Here is a 15,578-nt window from a genome sequence, read left to right on the forward strand (position 1 = left end):
TCTTTAGCGTTTGTTTTCAGGTGATGGTTTAATTGGTTAGCTTTCTACATCTGGTCTTATTCCTATCAGCACGGAGCAGTATATTGCTTATTTACTTTTTGTTAAGCTCAGTGGTACTGTAAAAATTCTAAGCTGAACATTTCTGTTATATAGGGTAGCTCTTTTAAGATTGGAAATGACCAGTTTGAATTTGAGGCTCCTGTTGACACATCAGATGATGGAACTTACTCATTCCAAAGCAAAGAGGTAAATGTAAAAAAAAAAGTTTGTTTAAAAAATATACATCATTTTTTGTCCTGTTGTAATACAGGGTATGCGTGTGCATGCGCATGGCTGTCCCTCAAAGGAGATAAACCCTAATTACGGACCTGGAATGGCGATTCTTCTCCTTTGCCCAAAGGCAAAAGCTTACAGCTTTTGGAATCATAGTTCCTTAATTCCCTAGTCTTTTTTTTCTTCATGATAGCCTTGATTTTAGTATGTATGCAGCTCATGCATTCATTAAACTGGGCTTATGGAAAGTCTGGGCCATATGTTTTTGATTCAGCCTAGTCAGACTGATCGAATATTGGACTAAGAGACAGGACTCCTGAGTTCTTCCCTGCCGCTGACTCATTGACCTTTCTGTGATTTAGTTTCTCAGTCTGTAAAAATTTCACCGTTCACTGGTATTAAGTGCACTCAGTGTCCGGGTGCCTTTTCAGAAAAGAGAAAATGTATACAAAGTTCTGTTGTTCTGTTCTGTTTACCAGGTTATAAATTAGGTTTATAGATTTTTATTCTGTTCAGGACAAAGCCTGAGTAAATAAGCTGAAGGCCTACTAGCTCACCTCACAAGATTTTTTTTTATTTTATTTTTGTTGAGGATTGATTAATATCTATGCAGCTGTTGCATTGATTTATATGATAAATGTTTTCTTCTTTGTCTGCCCTACTTTGAGTCCTCATATTATGGCCATCTTCTTTTAAATACAAGAACTATGATGTGTTTCAGAGCCTCTGAATGCTAATCCTTGTTTAGCCAGAGTGTGTGTAATTAGGGAGAGGGAGGGCACTACACTGTTGAAGAAACATCAGACCTTTCCTTAGCACATTGAGCGATTGTGCTATATTGTCAGTAATAATACATCCTGCTGGTTTGGGAAGGAAGAGTTTAGCAAGTCCAGAGATGTCAATTTCAAGCAGTCACTGAAACTCTCTAAATACAATATGCTAGCTACTTGGATACTTACCACTAAATATAAATCAGATCATGAAAATTGATGATCCAGTGTCAATTCAGTACTGCTCCCCATTGACCCTTCTAGGTTCAGATTGCTATAGATTAAATTAATTACCAAGTGTTTCCCTGGCTACATTTGGCAAAGAACAGAAACAGAGCATAGATTTGAAATGTTTTAGATGCTTTCTGAATCTTCATAGATCATGTTAAGAATTATGGGACACAAAAATTAACCTTCCAAAATTAAAATAAGCAGATGCAAATGTCTTCCTGTGTCATCTTTTCCAGTTTTCCTATGGCGCAAATGAAACTCTACCACTTAATCTGTTCATTAAAACAGATAAGGTCAAGATTGACAGTAAACTCATGGGTAAGTATGAATTATGGGACTCGGGGAGTGAAATTACAATAAATTGAGATTTATTCCCATAATAAATTTTATCTTCATGACTCCAGGAATGTTACCTTCTCAAGTTTTACTGGTTTTGGTAAAGCGTGTAATTAAATCTGACAGGGCAAAAGTGTTACTACAACTGCATGAATTAAATGTCACTGTCGATAACATCTTTAAAACTTTGTATATATAAAGTTTTATATAGAAAATATCTTTAAATCTGATTCTGCTCTGAAAAGCAACTCTCTTAAAAATGGCATTGTGAGGTTCCCTTGTTATATCTCAGTAATATGATAACAAACTTACTCTCTTCATGGGTAAAAAGGTGGCTTTTGTTACTGTCATCTCTACAAACCTCACCGGGGATCTGAAGTCTAAAACTGTATTTTGGCTCATGCATCATCATCAATGATAGATTCTTCAGTTTGGTTGACAATGAAAAGCCACAGAAGTATTCTGTGGCAACAAAAAGTATGCACTCACGATCCCTGCCATAAATTGCTTTTTCATTTTGTTTTATTTATTTATTCCAGTTTATAGTGGCACAAAAAATGACAATTAAATCTATGGTCCTGGTCTTGTAAGCTACTATGTGCTGGCAGAGCCCTAGTGAAAACAATGGGCTCCATGTGGGTGCCATAATACCCCACCCCCCCACGTAATAGTTCTCAGGATTATGATCCTGCAAACACTTTTTACCACATATAGTGCTTTTTACTATGAGTCCATATGAATGAGAATAATGTCACTCATAAGTAATGTCCCCATGCAGATAAAAATCTTTATACATTATTCCTGGTATATAATAATATTTAAACCATTCAATTTTGTATAGGCAACACAGAAGCAGTAGAGTTTGAGGGATTTCCCTATGTTGCCTCTGCATGGGTGGGAGCACTTGTTAACTCAAGCCATTTCTTCTCCTCTTGTGGGGAAATCACATTGTAATAGTGCAGCATCAGCATTTCCATGCCAAAGAATTGTGATGTTATAGATCCAGAATCTTACAGGATCTGCAAAGGAGGGGGGGGGGGGACGAAAGAAAGAGAGAAAAAAGGAAGCAGTGTTGTTGTTAAAGGAAAGCTCTGATTCAAGTACAAATCTATAATGATCACAAAGAAAAGGCTGGAAAATACTGGCAAAATACCTTTTTTTCTCTTTTGTATGAATGTTTTTATCCAAATTCTCCCTTACTTTAAAATTTCCTTACCATGTGAAGTCCATAGCATAATGGTCTTTAAACATCACCCTGCATCTTGAAAGGAATTGACTTTGGAGGAATGGACTTTGCTCAGAAGGTCCTCAATTATTTCAATTCCAACACTTTTGAACTCTACAGTGAAAAAAAACCTTCTTTGTACAACACAAGTGAATACTAAATTATGATAGCATTTTAAATCTCAGACCACTGGTGGGTTTTGAACAGTATGAAATCCAATATAGCTATCCCTTTTCTTTTGTCCTTGTTATCAATTACTTCACAGCTTGAATCTAAAGATGATGGATTAGTCTGAATCTAATGAGTGGCTTGCTGCGCCTGTATTTAATCACAGGTTTCAGAGGGGTAGCCATGTTAGTCTGTATCGGTAAAAAAAACGAGGAGTCCTTGTGGCACCTTAGAGACTAACAAATTTATTTGGGCATAAACTTTAGTGGGATATAATCCACTTCATCAGATGCATGGAGCGGAAAATACAGTAAGCAGGTATAAATGTACCCATCTTTTCATGTGCTGTATATTTATACTTGCTTACTGTATTTTCCATGCATCTGATGAAGTGAGTTATAGCCCACAAAAGCTTATGCCCAAATAAATTTGTTAGTCTCTAAGGTGCCACAAGGTCTCCTAGTTGTTTTTGTATTTAATGAGTTGGTCAAGGAGTGAAGGATTGTTTAACACTTTAAGACTCTATCTTTCCCTGTCATGCCTCTTGGTGTGAGAGACTTCAAGATGTTGCTGTGCTGACTTTGTTTGAAGAGGGAGGGAGTGAGACTCCCATTCTAGCAATTCAGTAAATATGTTCCTTTGCTTTGTCAGGTTGTCATGTGGTGATGTGAGTGGAGATTGTAGGGTGTGTAAAGGCAAAGGGAGGATTTGACAACCCGGCTTGTTAAAGTTCCTGTGCAAGAACAGTCTATTACCAGTTTGAGTGCTGGATTAGGAAGGCAGTCTGTTACATCTTACAAATTATGTTCATGTTTGTAGATGTGGGAAAAGCTTTCCCAGCTGCAGCCTGCGCTGTCTGTTCCACGGATAAAGGGAAGTGTTAACTCTCTTGATAAAGTGGGGTTGTCAGTCTGGCACCTTTTACCAAGCACTAAATTTGCTTGCTTTTTTTTTTTTTTAAATTGCAGAATGAATGAGTAAATAAATACTCTGTTTAAAATGACTCGATGACTGAGAGGCTCCGTGTCCAAGTGGTTTCCAAATCAAATTAGTTTAGTCTACAAGTAAAAAGAGACTCTCCTCACCTCTCCCATAACTCTTAATACTGCAAACTCAACATGGAATCTCAGTCAAGTTAGGTCTTTTCCTACAGTTTCATCATTAATAGTAACAATGGTCCTACAGCCCACCATAGGCACCCTGTGACCACCAGTGCAACTCCATTACCTTGAATGGGTTCAGACTGGTAAAACTAGTTGAATTTTAGAAACCGTCATTGATAGTGCACACGAAAGAGTAAAATCCAGGTGTCTGACTCTCAACTGTATTAACACTGCACAGTAATGAAAATAAAAACTGTCATTGAAGTCACCAGCTGAGGCTCTGAATACACCCAGCAAGCACATCTGCTGTTTAGTAGGTGCTGTTTTTAAAACGCGCTCTCCAAGGAAGAACCAGACTGAAGTCGTTCAATTACATATGTGTTGCAGAGAGACTGGCTCTACTGGGCTCCACTGTAATGTGCATACCTAACAAAAAAAGCACAAAACTGCTGAGGACAGAGATGGAGAAAATGGGTTTTTATATTACTAGTCAGTTAGAAAAGTAATCTGACATGGTTGCCTCTTGGAATTAGCATTAAAAATCTATTGCTGTTACTTCAATGCCTAATTGCTTAGTACTAAATTAAGTATCTTCTGTTATTCTTCTCCAGTATATAAAAGTGCACTGAAATGGTAGAAGCTGGAGAGTGATTTAGCTGGTGCTCTACCCAGCTTTCTAATCCTCTGTCTAAAGAAGGGCCGGTGCATGCTCTTCTCAGTCAGACGTTTTGAGGATTGACTTAACCTACGCATTCCAAAAGCAGCCGTTCTCCTTTCCTTCCCAAACCCCCTTCCTCAGCCTCCAGTCAGCAATGTTTACTTGCAGCACTTCACTCTAAGGAAGAAACTTCCTCCAATGCTTTCATTAATATCACTTGGTAAACTGACTAGCAAGAAGAAAGACAGCTGCAGGGCTGCTTGCACTACTTATCTACCCCTTCAGTCCTGAGATGGTGTGGCACCTCTTCAACTGATACAGTTTCCACTATAGTAGCTGTCAAGTGCATGTCCAAAAGTTCTCTTCCAAACCTGGGCTTTTCTCATGGTGCTGTAATGCTTGGCTGCATAGCTAGGCTTGAGTTTTACCTACTAAGGGTGATTTTGCGTGGTGATCATGTATCACGGCCTAGCTCCATGGTCTTGGCAAAGCACAGTGAAGGGGTATGATTTGTTGAGCACACTATGCACTTTAACATAAACTAGATACATTTTAGTTCATGCCAGCAGGGTCTACACAGAGCAGTTAAAGCAGTTTACAGATCGCATCCCTCTAATGTGTTTTTCTGTACCACATAGACAACCCTAAGGTCCAAGGTAAGCTGTGGTTTTCTGGGAATGTTAGTGCATGGCTCGATAAAAGGAGTCCTGTTCAGTAGCTAGCCAGCATGACAGTTGTGCTACAGTCTCTCTCTATGGGAGGATTGGCTCTGTTAGTTGCTAGGTTACCCACTGTGATTTAACTGCATATTTTGCAGAATGGACAGTGCATACTTTGGGGTGTCAACTCAGGAGGAAATTAATTGAAAACCATGAGACAGCTCACTTACTGAAAGGGAATAGTAAAAGACCAGGAATAAATTAATGAGTACTGCTTGGGTCTGCAGAAACCACTAGATTTCCTGAATGCTTCCAGGGAGATTTTTAAAGTGTTGGTTTTGGCCTGGAAAGTCCTAAATGACCTGGGAGCACCCTACTTGAGAGAGACTTTCTCCCTGTGATACACTGATGCATCTGTGATCAGCAGAGGTACTGATACTGGATCACTCTCAATACAATAGAGGGGGCCTTCTTGGGACTTTGGACTCTGGAATACCGTCCTCTCTTCTCCTGTCTAAAATAGCCTGGATTTTTAATGGCTGATGTACAGGGGCTGTAGTATTTGAAGAACTACTCCCTAGTAAAATGAGTGAACAGATTGAGCTGTATTTGGATTTCTAATTTTAAATAATTGGTAGGTTGTTCAAAGCTTGTGTATGGAAGCTTTTATTGTGCTAAATTGGCAGAAAGTAAATAAGTAAATAGAGCTGCTTGGTTCTCAATAAATACTTTTATATAGCTAAATACACTGTGCTTTGAGCAGGATTGGCCTATTGAATTGGAAGACTCTGGCCATGACATTACAGGTTTTCTTCCCCATCGTCTTGTTAAGAGAGCATATCTGAAACAATAATTGACTTGACACTGCACTTGTACATCTTTTTATAATTGTCATTTTAGTGACTTTATACAACTGCTCTTATGGCCGAAGTGACTGCAGCTTGTGTCTTGCGGCTGATCCTGGCTACGACTGCGTCTGGTGTGAAGAAGAGGGCAAGCCAAACAAATGCATTTATAAGAATCTGTGTAAAACTTCTACAAACACATGCCCTCATCCAGTCATTACTCGGGTAAGACGATTGTTTTTCTGCCTACCAACGTATTGTCTCTTCATGAAGATGTCTCTGAAAATATTGCATGCTGAAAGAAGGCTTTCTCAAAACATTTAAATAAGCTTCTAAATTAGCTGCCACGAGATGGTATTGGCACGGTGTATCTGCAGAGCTTGCCAACAAGAGAGATCTATCACAATGTGGTTGAAACCATGCTAGCAGTACGTACTTAAACATGGTGGTTGGTACCAGGGAGTTAGCAGAGTTTACTTGACCAGTATGGATGTATTCTTTTCTGAGCTCTGTGCTAACCAAGCATGCTGTAGAGCATACCATAGACCAGTGGTCTCCAACATTTTTACACCTAAGATCACTTTGAATTAAAGAGCAACCCAGGATCTACCCCGCCCCTTCCCTAGAGCCCTATTCCACTCACTCTATATCTCCCTCTCTCCGTCACTTGCTCTTCCTCCCCTCACTCACTTTCACATGGCTCCATGCACTGCTCCTCTCTGCAAGCACCGCCCTTGCAGCTCCCATTGACCTCAGCTCCCCGTTCCTAGCCAATGGGCGCTACAGAGGCAGTGCTTGCAGAGAGGCTCCTGGCTCCCTAGCTGTTGACTTTCTTGGGTGGAGACCCACGTGTCTCTCCCTCCTGACCAGGGTATTTCCATGCTGAACAGTTTCCCACCTTCACTGTGTTATTCCCAGAAAAAGACAGACTGCCTTAACAGTCCTGCTTGCTTGTCTCTGAGGAGACAGTACACAGTGTGATTCCTCCGATTATAAATTAGTACATAGCACTTACTGAGTAGGTCTCTTTATTATTAGGATAAAAGTATTACAGAGAAAATGAGGGTAGGGGACTGGACTCGATGACCTCTCGAGGTCCCTTCCAGTCCTAGAATCTATGAAAACGTATTAAAACAGCAAAAGAATCTACATAGATGCTAAGAGATTCCCCTGGCCCCTAAAACTGTCTCCAACATGGGCTCTGTCAAGTGAGTCCCTCAAACCTCCGAAAGGAATCTCTTTTGTGGTCACAAGGTCATAATAACCTCAGCTTAGAACAAGGACCCAGTCTTACAGCACCTCAGTAGACCAAGTCTCTCTCACCCTTTCTTTAAGGATTAGGCCCTTCCATGGACCAGAGGTCCTGTTTATTTGCTGGATCAGAAGGAAGGTGCTGAGTCAGCTTAAATTCAGGCTAGCTATTCAAAAATCCATGCATCTCCCCATGTAGTAAGGTCATTGTTGCATATGGATGGGCTAGTAGTTGCCATTCAAAGTTGATAGTCCCAGTTGTTCTCAGTGATGGTATTTCAATGAAGTATTAAATGCCTTCCCTTGCCAGGGCAACTGTCTGAAATGCCGTACAATAGGCTCCAATACTCTGAGGTTAAAAAGCTGAAAGGGCTTTCTGGAACTACTACATAGAAACTGATAGGTGAATTATCAAAACATTGGAAGGTTCAGATAAGTTTCAAATTCAGATGCTTGTCTGAGCTGTGGAAATCCACCTCTACCATGGGGACCCTTTTTGGTCCTTATCTTCAATCACAAATATGATCAATAATGTTGCCTCCTTTCATCTGATATAGTAGGGACCGATAGCAGATTAGCAGAAGCTTCTGTGATAGGCCTTTGTGCACCATTCGTCGTGTCCCAGAGTCTACTGTGCATCTGATACGGTCCTCCAAGCAGAAATGATTACAAAACAAAACAAATACACATGCACATGCAAACAGGAAGGATAAATGCAAATGCTTTTGAATTAGCTAGAAATGCTCTCCCAAGTGGTGCAATTCAGCCTAATAAATCTCAATACATCATTTAAAGAATGTGATATTTTGAAAAATAAGCACAACAAAATTATAAAAAGGATCAAATACCAGCCAGGAATTTTGTATATAATAGGCACAGTCTTCTGGGGGCTTTGTTTTAATAAACTGTTATAGAATCCTATGTTTGCAGTGATATAGCTGTGTTGGTCCCAGGTTATTAGAGAAACAAGTTGTGTGAGGTTCCATGTAAGTGCAAAAACTTCTCTCTTTTACCAACAGAAGTTGGTCCAGTAAAAGATATTACCTCATCCATCTTGTATCTCTCATAGAATTTTATTGCTATTGGAGATTTGAAATCTACAACAGGTTACAATTGATTCTGTACTTCTAACTAAGCATGTAATTTAAGAGGTTTCTTAGCCTCTTTTTTATGAGGCCTCTGTAAACAAAAGAACACCTGTATTTTTAACACAAAAGTGTAGACTGCAAGGTGATGTGGATTTAAACCATATGAGAGCAGCACCATCATCGTAATTTTCAAATTTGCTTTCGTTTTTTCCCCTCACAGATTGAACCAAAGACTGGGCCACTAAGCGGTGGAATCCTTTTGACCATAATGGGATCTAATTTGGGTATAAAAGCTGAAGATGTCAAAAGTATAACCGTGGCAGGCACAGAATGTCTTTTCAAAGAGGACTTCTACTCTGTTTCCATCAGGTACTTGCTGATGTTTTCTGTGAGAGATTTTTAGAAAAAAGATTTCCGTGCAATTATCAGGAAGTATTAATACAAGAGGCAGTAATACAGTGTTACCTAAAATTGTTAGTACTGACATCTCTCAGGATTTATACAAAACCACGTTACATAACGGGTACCCAGACTGTGGTTCAAGAGCCCCCTGCGGCTCTTCTACCATTAAAGTGCGGCTTGCAAGCCCCACACTCTCCCCCATCCTCTGCCTACCAGACTGGAGGGGTGGGGAGCTCAGAATCTCTGCCTTGCAGTGGGGTGGTGGAGTAAGGTCTTCTGTCGAGCGGGGAGGGGAGTCTCGGGGCTGCAGCCCTCCAGGTTGCACCTGCCAGGGCTTGGGGCTTCAGCTGGAGTGGGACTGAAGCCCTGAGCCCCAGCTTCTGGTAGATGTGCCCCGGCTCTCGAACTTCTGAAGATTGTCGTATGCGTCTCGGAGGGTCAGTAATTTTGGCCACCCCTGTTTATATAACCACTTGTACACGGAAACAGATTTGTCACATTGAGTGCTTTCTCAAGCTTGTAATAGATTTATTTGTTTAAAAAGCTGTGCTAAATATTTACTACATATGTCTAAAAACTATTTGTTTGTTGCTTAAATTAAAGGCATCGTAGCCATTTAGCCCAAGTCTTATCAAACAAATAATTTCAAGATTAAATCAGTTTTGAGATGAGCTCATGAAAAGTGCTATGTAAGGAGTAGATGGTGATATTAGTAGAAGCAAGCAATACAATTGAACGGAGATGGCTGATAATTGTTTATATTTAAAACTATGCAGTTGAACCTTGACACTCTTTTGGGTTATTTTAACTCTATTACAGTAACTCCTATTTTTTAATCTGTTTAACAGGAACTTTTGAAATGTTTAGGTAGTGGCTAGTGTTTGAGAACTCAGTTGATGGATTTGGAAGTTCCAGGGCTTTTCTACACTGCCCCACAGTTCCAGCTGTGAGAGTAGGCACTGCTATTCACACCCCCATAGTCTGAATGTCAGGCAATGTCCCAATAATCTTGAGAATAATTTTTGGTCGGAACAGAAATCTCTGTACACACCAGTTTCTCAGTGGCTGTTTTTACACTTACCCATACATGCAACACCATCCTCAGATGCACCTCTTTCTTTCCCGTCCCAAAGTATTTGCAGAAGCTTCACAAGCACAGTATAGCCATAAAAGAATTCCCCCAACGTCCTTGATTTTGTGCCTTTTCTAAAGCTTTGTGATTTAAACACATGGAGAGAAGCCAGATTTTAGGTGACTGTATCCTTGTATCTCAGCAATGTTTCTACTTTGTTTAGCTCTGTCAGTGTGATAAAAGGAATGAATGTATACAACTTGCATACTGTAATTTAAATCTAGGTGTGTCTAAGGGTTGAAAAAATAAGGTTTCCCAAAAGCAATTCAGAACACATGCCTGTAACTTTATTTTTGTATCACTTTCCATTCGCTTTGTACATTTTTTGGTGTTATACATTTTTCTTTTTTTGAAGATTTCTAAAGCATCCAATCTTTCCCTTTGCTTCACTTTTTCTTTAGTAAAATGTTTGATGTTTTAGGAGACAATATTGTCTATTTAGTAGAGAAGAAGAGAATCGAGAGACCTGGGTTCTCTTTCTAGCTCAGCTATTGACTTAATGTGTGACGTTGGACGACAACACTTTTTGTCTCTCTGTCTCAGTTTCCCCATGTGTAATATAGAGGGATACTCCTACTTACCTACCTCTGGAAATGGCTTACTGATTCTCAGATTAAAGGCACTATTATACACCAATACAAAGCCATTTAAAAAAAAACCCTGTTATCCTGCCACTACTAACAACACCACTGCATATTTTGTATTATAATGGCCACTTCTCCCTGTCAACTTCTAGTAGTTGACACATTTTGCGAATTCTTCTGAAGGTAACATTTCCTGTCTGTGCCTGACAAGAAAACGTAGCTTTCAAGAACACAGTAAAAATTATGATGAACTGAGTGCAGGTTCCAGCAGCAATAGTAAGCCAAGGTTTACAAGAATTTGGAAAATTTTGTCCATGTGCCAGGACTCCGACAGATAATTCTGGAGTCATCTGCCATGGGACTTGACAACCCTTTATTTAGGTCGTAGTTTAAGTACATTATACTGGGAAGAGTGATTTTCATATTTAATTCTTTCTTAATAGACAATAGTACATTGTTTAAAGAAGAATAGCAATCATCCCAAGACTGAAAGAGCCAAAAAAAAGAGAAACTCACTAAAAAATGCTCTTTAGTGTGCTACTTGATTACTAGTGTGAGTTTGATCTGTCAATAGTGACCATAAGTCACTGCCATTCAATAGCTGCTTAGTAGTCACTGTGTAGCGTTGGTCCTAATGTATAGAGGACTGAACTAGCCTCTCTCACTTTTAGGGGATGGTCTCTTCATGACAAGGTTGAGGTACAGTGAGATATGGTGAGGAAGTTTGTACTTCTGCTTGTGCTCCATATGGTAGCTAAATAAAGACCTCAGAGTCTAATGCTGTCAGAGTGATGCCTTATGTGTGCATTAAGATCCACTTTTTTCAACAGATGAAATGGAGAAAATTATAAATTTACTGGTACACTTGCATTATTTCTGATTAGGATTGTGTGTCAAGTTGGAAACGTCTCAGTGCCCTCACAAGGTAAAATTGAAGTTGATATAAATGGAAAACGAGGAAGCTCAACAAGTGAAGTACAATTTACATACCAAGTAAGTGTGTTCTATAGTGTTCTATGTGTTCCTTGTTTTTTACCATTGGGACAAACTGAAGTGATTGTATTTTGTAGACTTGAATGAGCAGAGACCAATATTTCTGTTTCTGAAATAAAGGGTGTTGGAAAACACACTCGAAGGTTTTAATATACAGTAGAAGCAATGAAGATCACTCTGAACAGCAAATACAGAGCCTTAAAATAGGGCAATGCTGTCTACAGTTCAAATGACAAAAACTATGGTAGAGAAAAAGCATCCGTAATGAACCTAGGTACTGTGTCACTGCCGAACAATAAACTCAACATTGAAAAATTAGGCCTTCTTTGACATGGTAATTGCACTAGTTTTTTTCATCAGTTTGTTTAGATTACCCAGTATTATTAATCATGACAATTAATGTGTAGCCACTGAAGAATAAGTAATGTTGCTGCACATTTTAATTTAATATTTTTCAACAGATTGTTTTGTTCAAAAGCACGGCGTGCTCAGAAATAAGCAGTGCCACAGACAGCATGGGGTGCAGCACATTACACATGTGATTTGCTTTGATTGTCACTATACTGAAGGAAAGTCCTCAACTGCATCTTAATTGTTGTGCTCCAGTGTAGTGCCTAGTTGTTGCAGCCTAGGGCTTTAGTAGCCTGTGTTGTAGATTCTAATGGCTTTAGTTGTATATGTGTGGTCACTAGAAGATGATATGGATCTGTTATAAGGGAGAGGTTTAAATAATCCCATTATCAGATTTGATAGGTTAAAAGTAAAGCCTATAAAACACAGCATGTGAGGGTTGTGTTTTACTCCTGTCCTTCCCCCTCTCCCCCCATGCAGTTTTAACTTCCATGCTATTAACTCTTAAGAACCCCAGAACGACAAATGTGGGGGAAGAAGTGGGATCCAGCAGTGAAAGGTGGGGCAAGTCTAGAATGGCAGCTAGTGGAGCAGGGTAAGGTCCTTGTAGAGAGAAGGCAAGTCAACTCACTATTTCCAGCACAGCTCCTCCTCTTGCTAGTAATAGATCTGTTTTTTCTAGAATCATAGAATCAAAGAATATCAGGGTTGGAAGGACCTCAGGAGGTCATCTACTCCAACCCTCTGCTCAAAGCAGGACCACTCCCCAACTAAATCATCGCAGCCAGGGCTTTGTCAAGCCTGGCCTTAAAAACCTCTCAGGAAGGAGATTCCACCACCTGCCTAAGTAACCCATTCCAGTGCTCCACCACCCTCCTAGTAAAAAAGTTTTCCTAAACCTTCTGCACTGCAACTTGAGACCATTACTCCTTGTTCTGTCATTAGGTACCACTGAGAACAGTCTACATCCAGCCTCAACTTTCAGGTAGTTGAAAGCAGCTATCAAATCCCCCCTCATTCTTCTTTTCTGCAGACTAAACAATCCCAGTTCCCTCAGCCTCCCCTCATAAATCATGTGCCCCAGCCCCCTAATCATTTTTCTTACCCTCCACTGGACTCTTTCCAATTTTTCCACATCCTTCTTGTAGTGTGGGGCCCAAAACTGGACACAGTACTCCAAATGAGGCCTCACCAATGTTGAATAGAGGGGAATGATCTGCTGGCATTGCCCCTACTTATACAGCCCAAAATGCCATTAGCCTTCTTGGCAACAAGGGCACACTGTTGACTCGTATCCAGCTTCTCATCCACTGTAACCCCTAGGTCTTTTTTCTGCAGAATTGCTGCCTAGCCACTCGATCCCTAGTCTGTAGCAGTGCCTGGGATTCTTCCATCCTAAGCGCAGGATGCTGCACTTGTCCTTGTTGAACCGCATCAGGTTTCTTTTGGCCCAATCCTCTAATTTGTCTAGGTCCCTCTGTATCCTATCCCTACCCTCCAGCATATCTACCACTCCTCCCAGTTTAGTGTCATCTGCAAACTTGATGAGAGTGCAGTCCACGCCATCCTCCAGATCATTAATGAAGTTATTGAACAAAACCAGCCTCAGGACCAACCCTTGGGGCACTCTGCTTGATACCGGCTGCCAACTAGACATGGAGCCGTTGATAACTACCCGTTGAGCCCGATGATCTAGACAGCTTTCTGTCCACCATATAGTCCATTCATCCAGCCCATACTACTTTAACTTGCCAGCAAGAATACTGTGGGAGACCGTATCAAAAGCTTTGCTAAAGTCAAGGAATAACACCTCCACTGCTTTCCCCTCATCCACAGAGTCAGTTATCTCATCATAGAAGGCAATTAGGTTAGTCAGGCATGACTTGCCCTGAGTGAATCCATGCTGACTGTTCCGAATAACTTTCCTCTCCTCTAAGTGCTTCAGAGTTGATTCTTTGAGGACCTGCTCCATGATTTTTCCAGGGACCGAGGTGAGGCTGTCTGGCCTGTAGTTCCCCGGATCCTCCTCCTTCCCTTTTTTAAAGATGTGCACTACATTAGCCTTTTTCCGGTCATCCGGGACCTCCCCCAATCACCATGAGTTTTCAAAGATAATGGCCAATGGCTCTGCAATCACATCCTCTAACTCCTTTAGCACCCTCAGATGCAGCGCATCTGGCCCCATGGATTTGTGCTTATCCAGCTTTTCTAAATAGTCCTAAACCACTTCTTTCTCCACAGAAGGCTGGTCACCTCTTCCCCATGCTGTGCTGCCCAGTGGAGCAGTCTGGGAACTGACCTTGTTTGTGAAGACAGAGGCAAAAAAAGCATTGAGTACGTTAGCTTTTTCCACATCCTCTGTCACTAGATTGCCTCCCTCATTCAGTAAGGGGCCCACATTTTCCTTGACTTTCTTCTTGTTGCTAACATACCTGAAAAAAAACCTTCATGTTACTCTTAACATCTCCTGCTAGCTGCAACTCTAAGTGTGATTTGGCCTTCCTGATTTCACGCCTGCATGCCTGAGCAATATTTTTATAGTCCTCCCTGGTCATTTGTCCAATCTTCCACTTCTTGTAAGCTTTTTTGTGTTTAAGATCAGCAAGGATTTAACTGGTTGCCTGCTATATTTACTATTCTTTCTACACATCAGGATGGTTTGTTCCTGCAACTCAATAAGGATTCTTTAAAATACAGCCAGCTCTCCTGGACTCCTTTGCCCCTCATGTTGTTCTCCCAGGGGATCCTGCCCATCAGTTCCCTGAGAGACTCCGTCTGCTTTTCTGAATTCCAGGGTCCGTATACTGCTGCTCTCCTTTCTTGCTTGTGTCAGAATCCTGAACTTGACCATCTCATGGTCACTGCCTCCCAGGTTCCCATCCACTTTTGCTCCCCCTATTAATTCGTCCCGGTTTGTGACCTCCTCTTCTTCCCCCCCCCCATTTATATATCTCATTTTTCTCTGAAATTTTCCTGCATCGATCATCACTCTCCTTACCTAAATGTCTCCACAAGTTCCCAAAACTGCCATATCTCAGTTGTAATGTTTAAGATTTCTGGAGCAGGGACTATATCAGTAGAGCATAAAAGGGATGGGGGCTTCGCAAGAAATTGTTGTGCTGGGTGGATTTTGCTGTAATTGTACCAATTGTAGCTGTAATGCATTCTGTGCTAGATTGTGTGGTGACGCTGGGCAAAATAAAATAGTTTATTTTTAAAGAAGCATTTAGCTATCCTCCTACACTTAGAAGACCTTTCTTCCCATCTCCTCAAAATGGTTCTGAGCTTCTTATTATCTCCTCTTCAGATCTGAGAGAAGAGGCGGGCAGCCTCTGCTCTTTAGTACTAAAAGGAAAGAGAACTCTTTAACTGCTTCGCCTTAGCTCCCGAGGAACCTTCTATACACAGACGTTAGCCAAGCAGTGTGTCTGAAAATTCAAGAGAGATTTTGTCCCAGTCTATATGCCTGTTTGGACCTATGGGATTAGGGTTTTTTTTAAGTATGATAG

The 15,578-nt window shown here is 40.7% G+C and overlaps 1 protein-coding gene across 3 annotated transcripts in view; it reads left to right on the forward strand.

The window, feature by feature from the left end:
- PLXNB2 (plexin B2) overlaps positions 1-15,578 on the forward strand; it is a 352,730-nt gene that overhangs the window by 279,366 nt on the left and 57,786 nt on the right. For all 3 annotated transcript variants that reach the window (XM_030549188.1, XM_030549187.1, XM_030549189.1), the window contains 5 exons: positions 154-246; positions 1,511-1,592; positions 6,324-6,493; positions 8,828-8,976; positions 11,610-11,718. In XM_030549188.1, the coding sequence (XP_030405048.1) occupies positions 154-246; positions 1,511-1,592; positions 6,324-6,493; positions 8,828-8,976; positions 11,610-11,718 (603 nt within the window). The remainder of the gene's footprint in view (positions 1-153; positions 247-1,510; positions 1,593-6,323; positions 6,494-8,827; positions 8,977-11,609; positions 11,719-15,578) is intronic.

Source organism: Gopherus evgoodei, chromosome 1 (genome assembly GCF_007399415.2).
Source record: "Gopherus evgoodei ecotype Sinaloan lineage chromosome 1, rGopEvg1_v1.p, whole genome shotgun sequence".
Taxonomy (NCBI): Eukaryota; Metazoa; Chordata; order Testudines; family Testudinidae; genus Gopherus; species Gopherus evgoodei.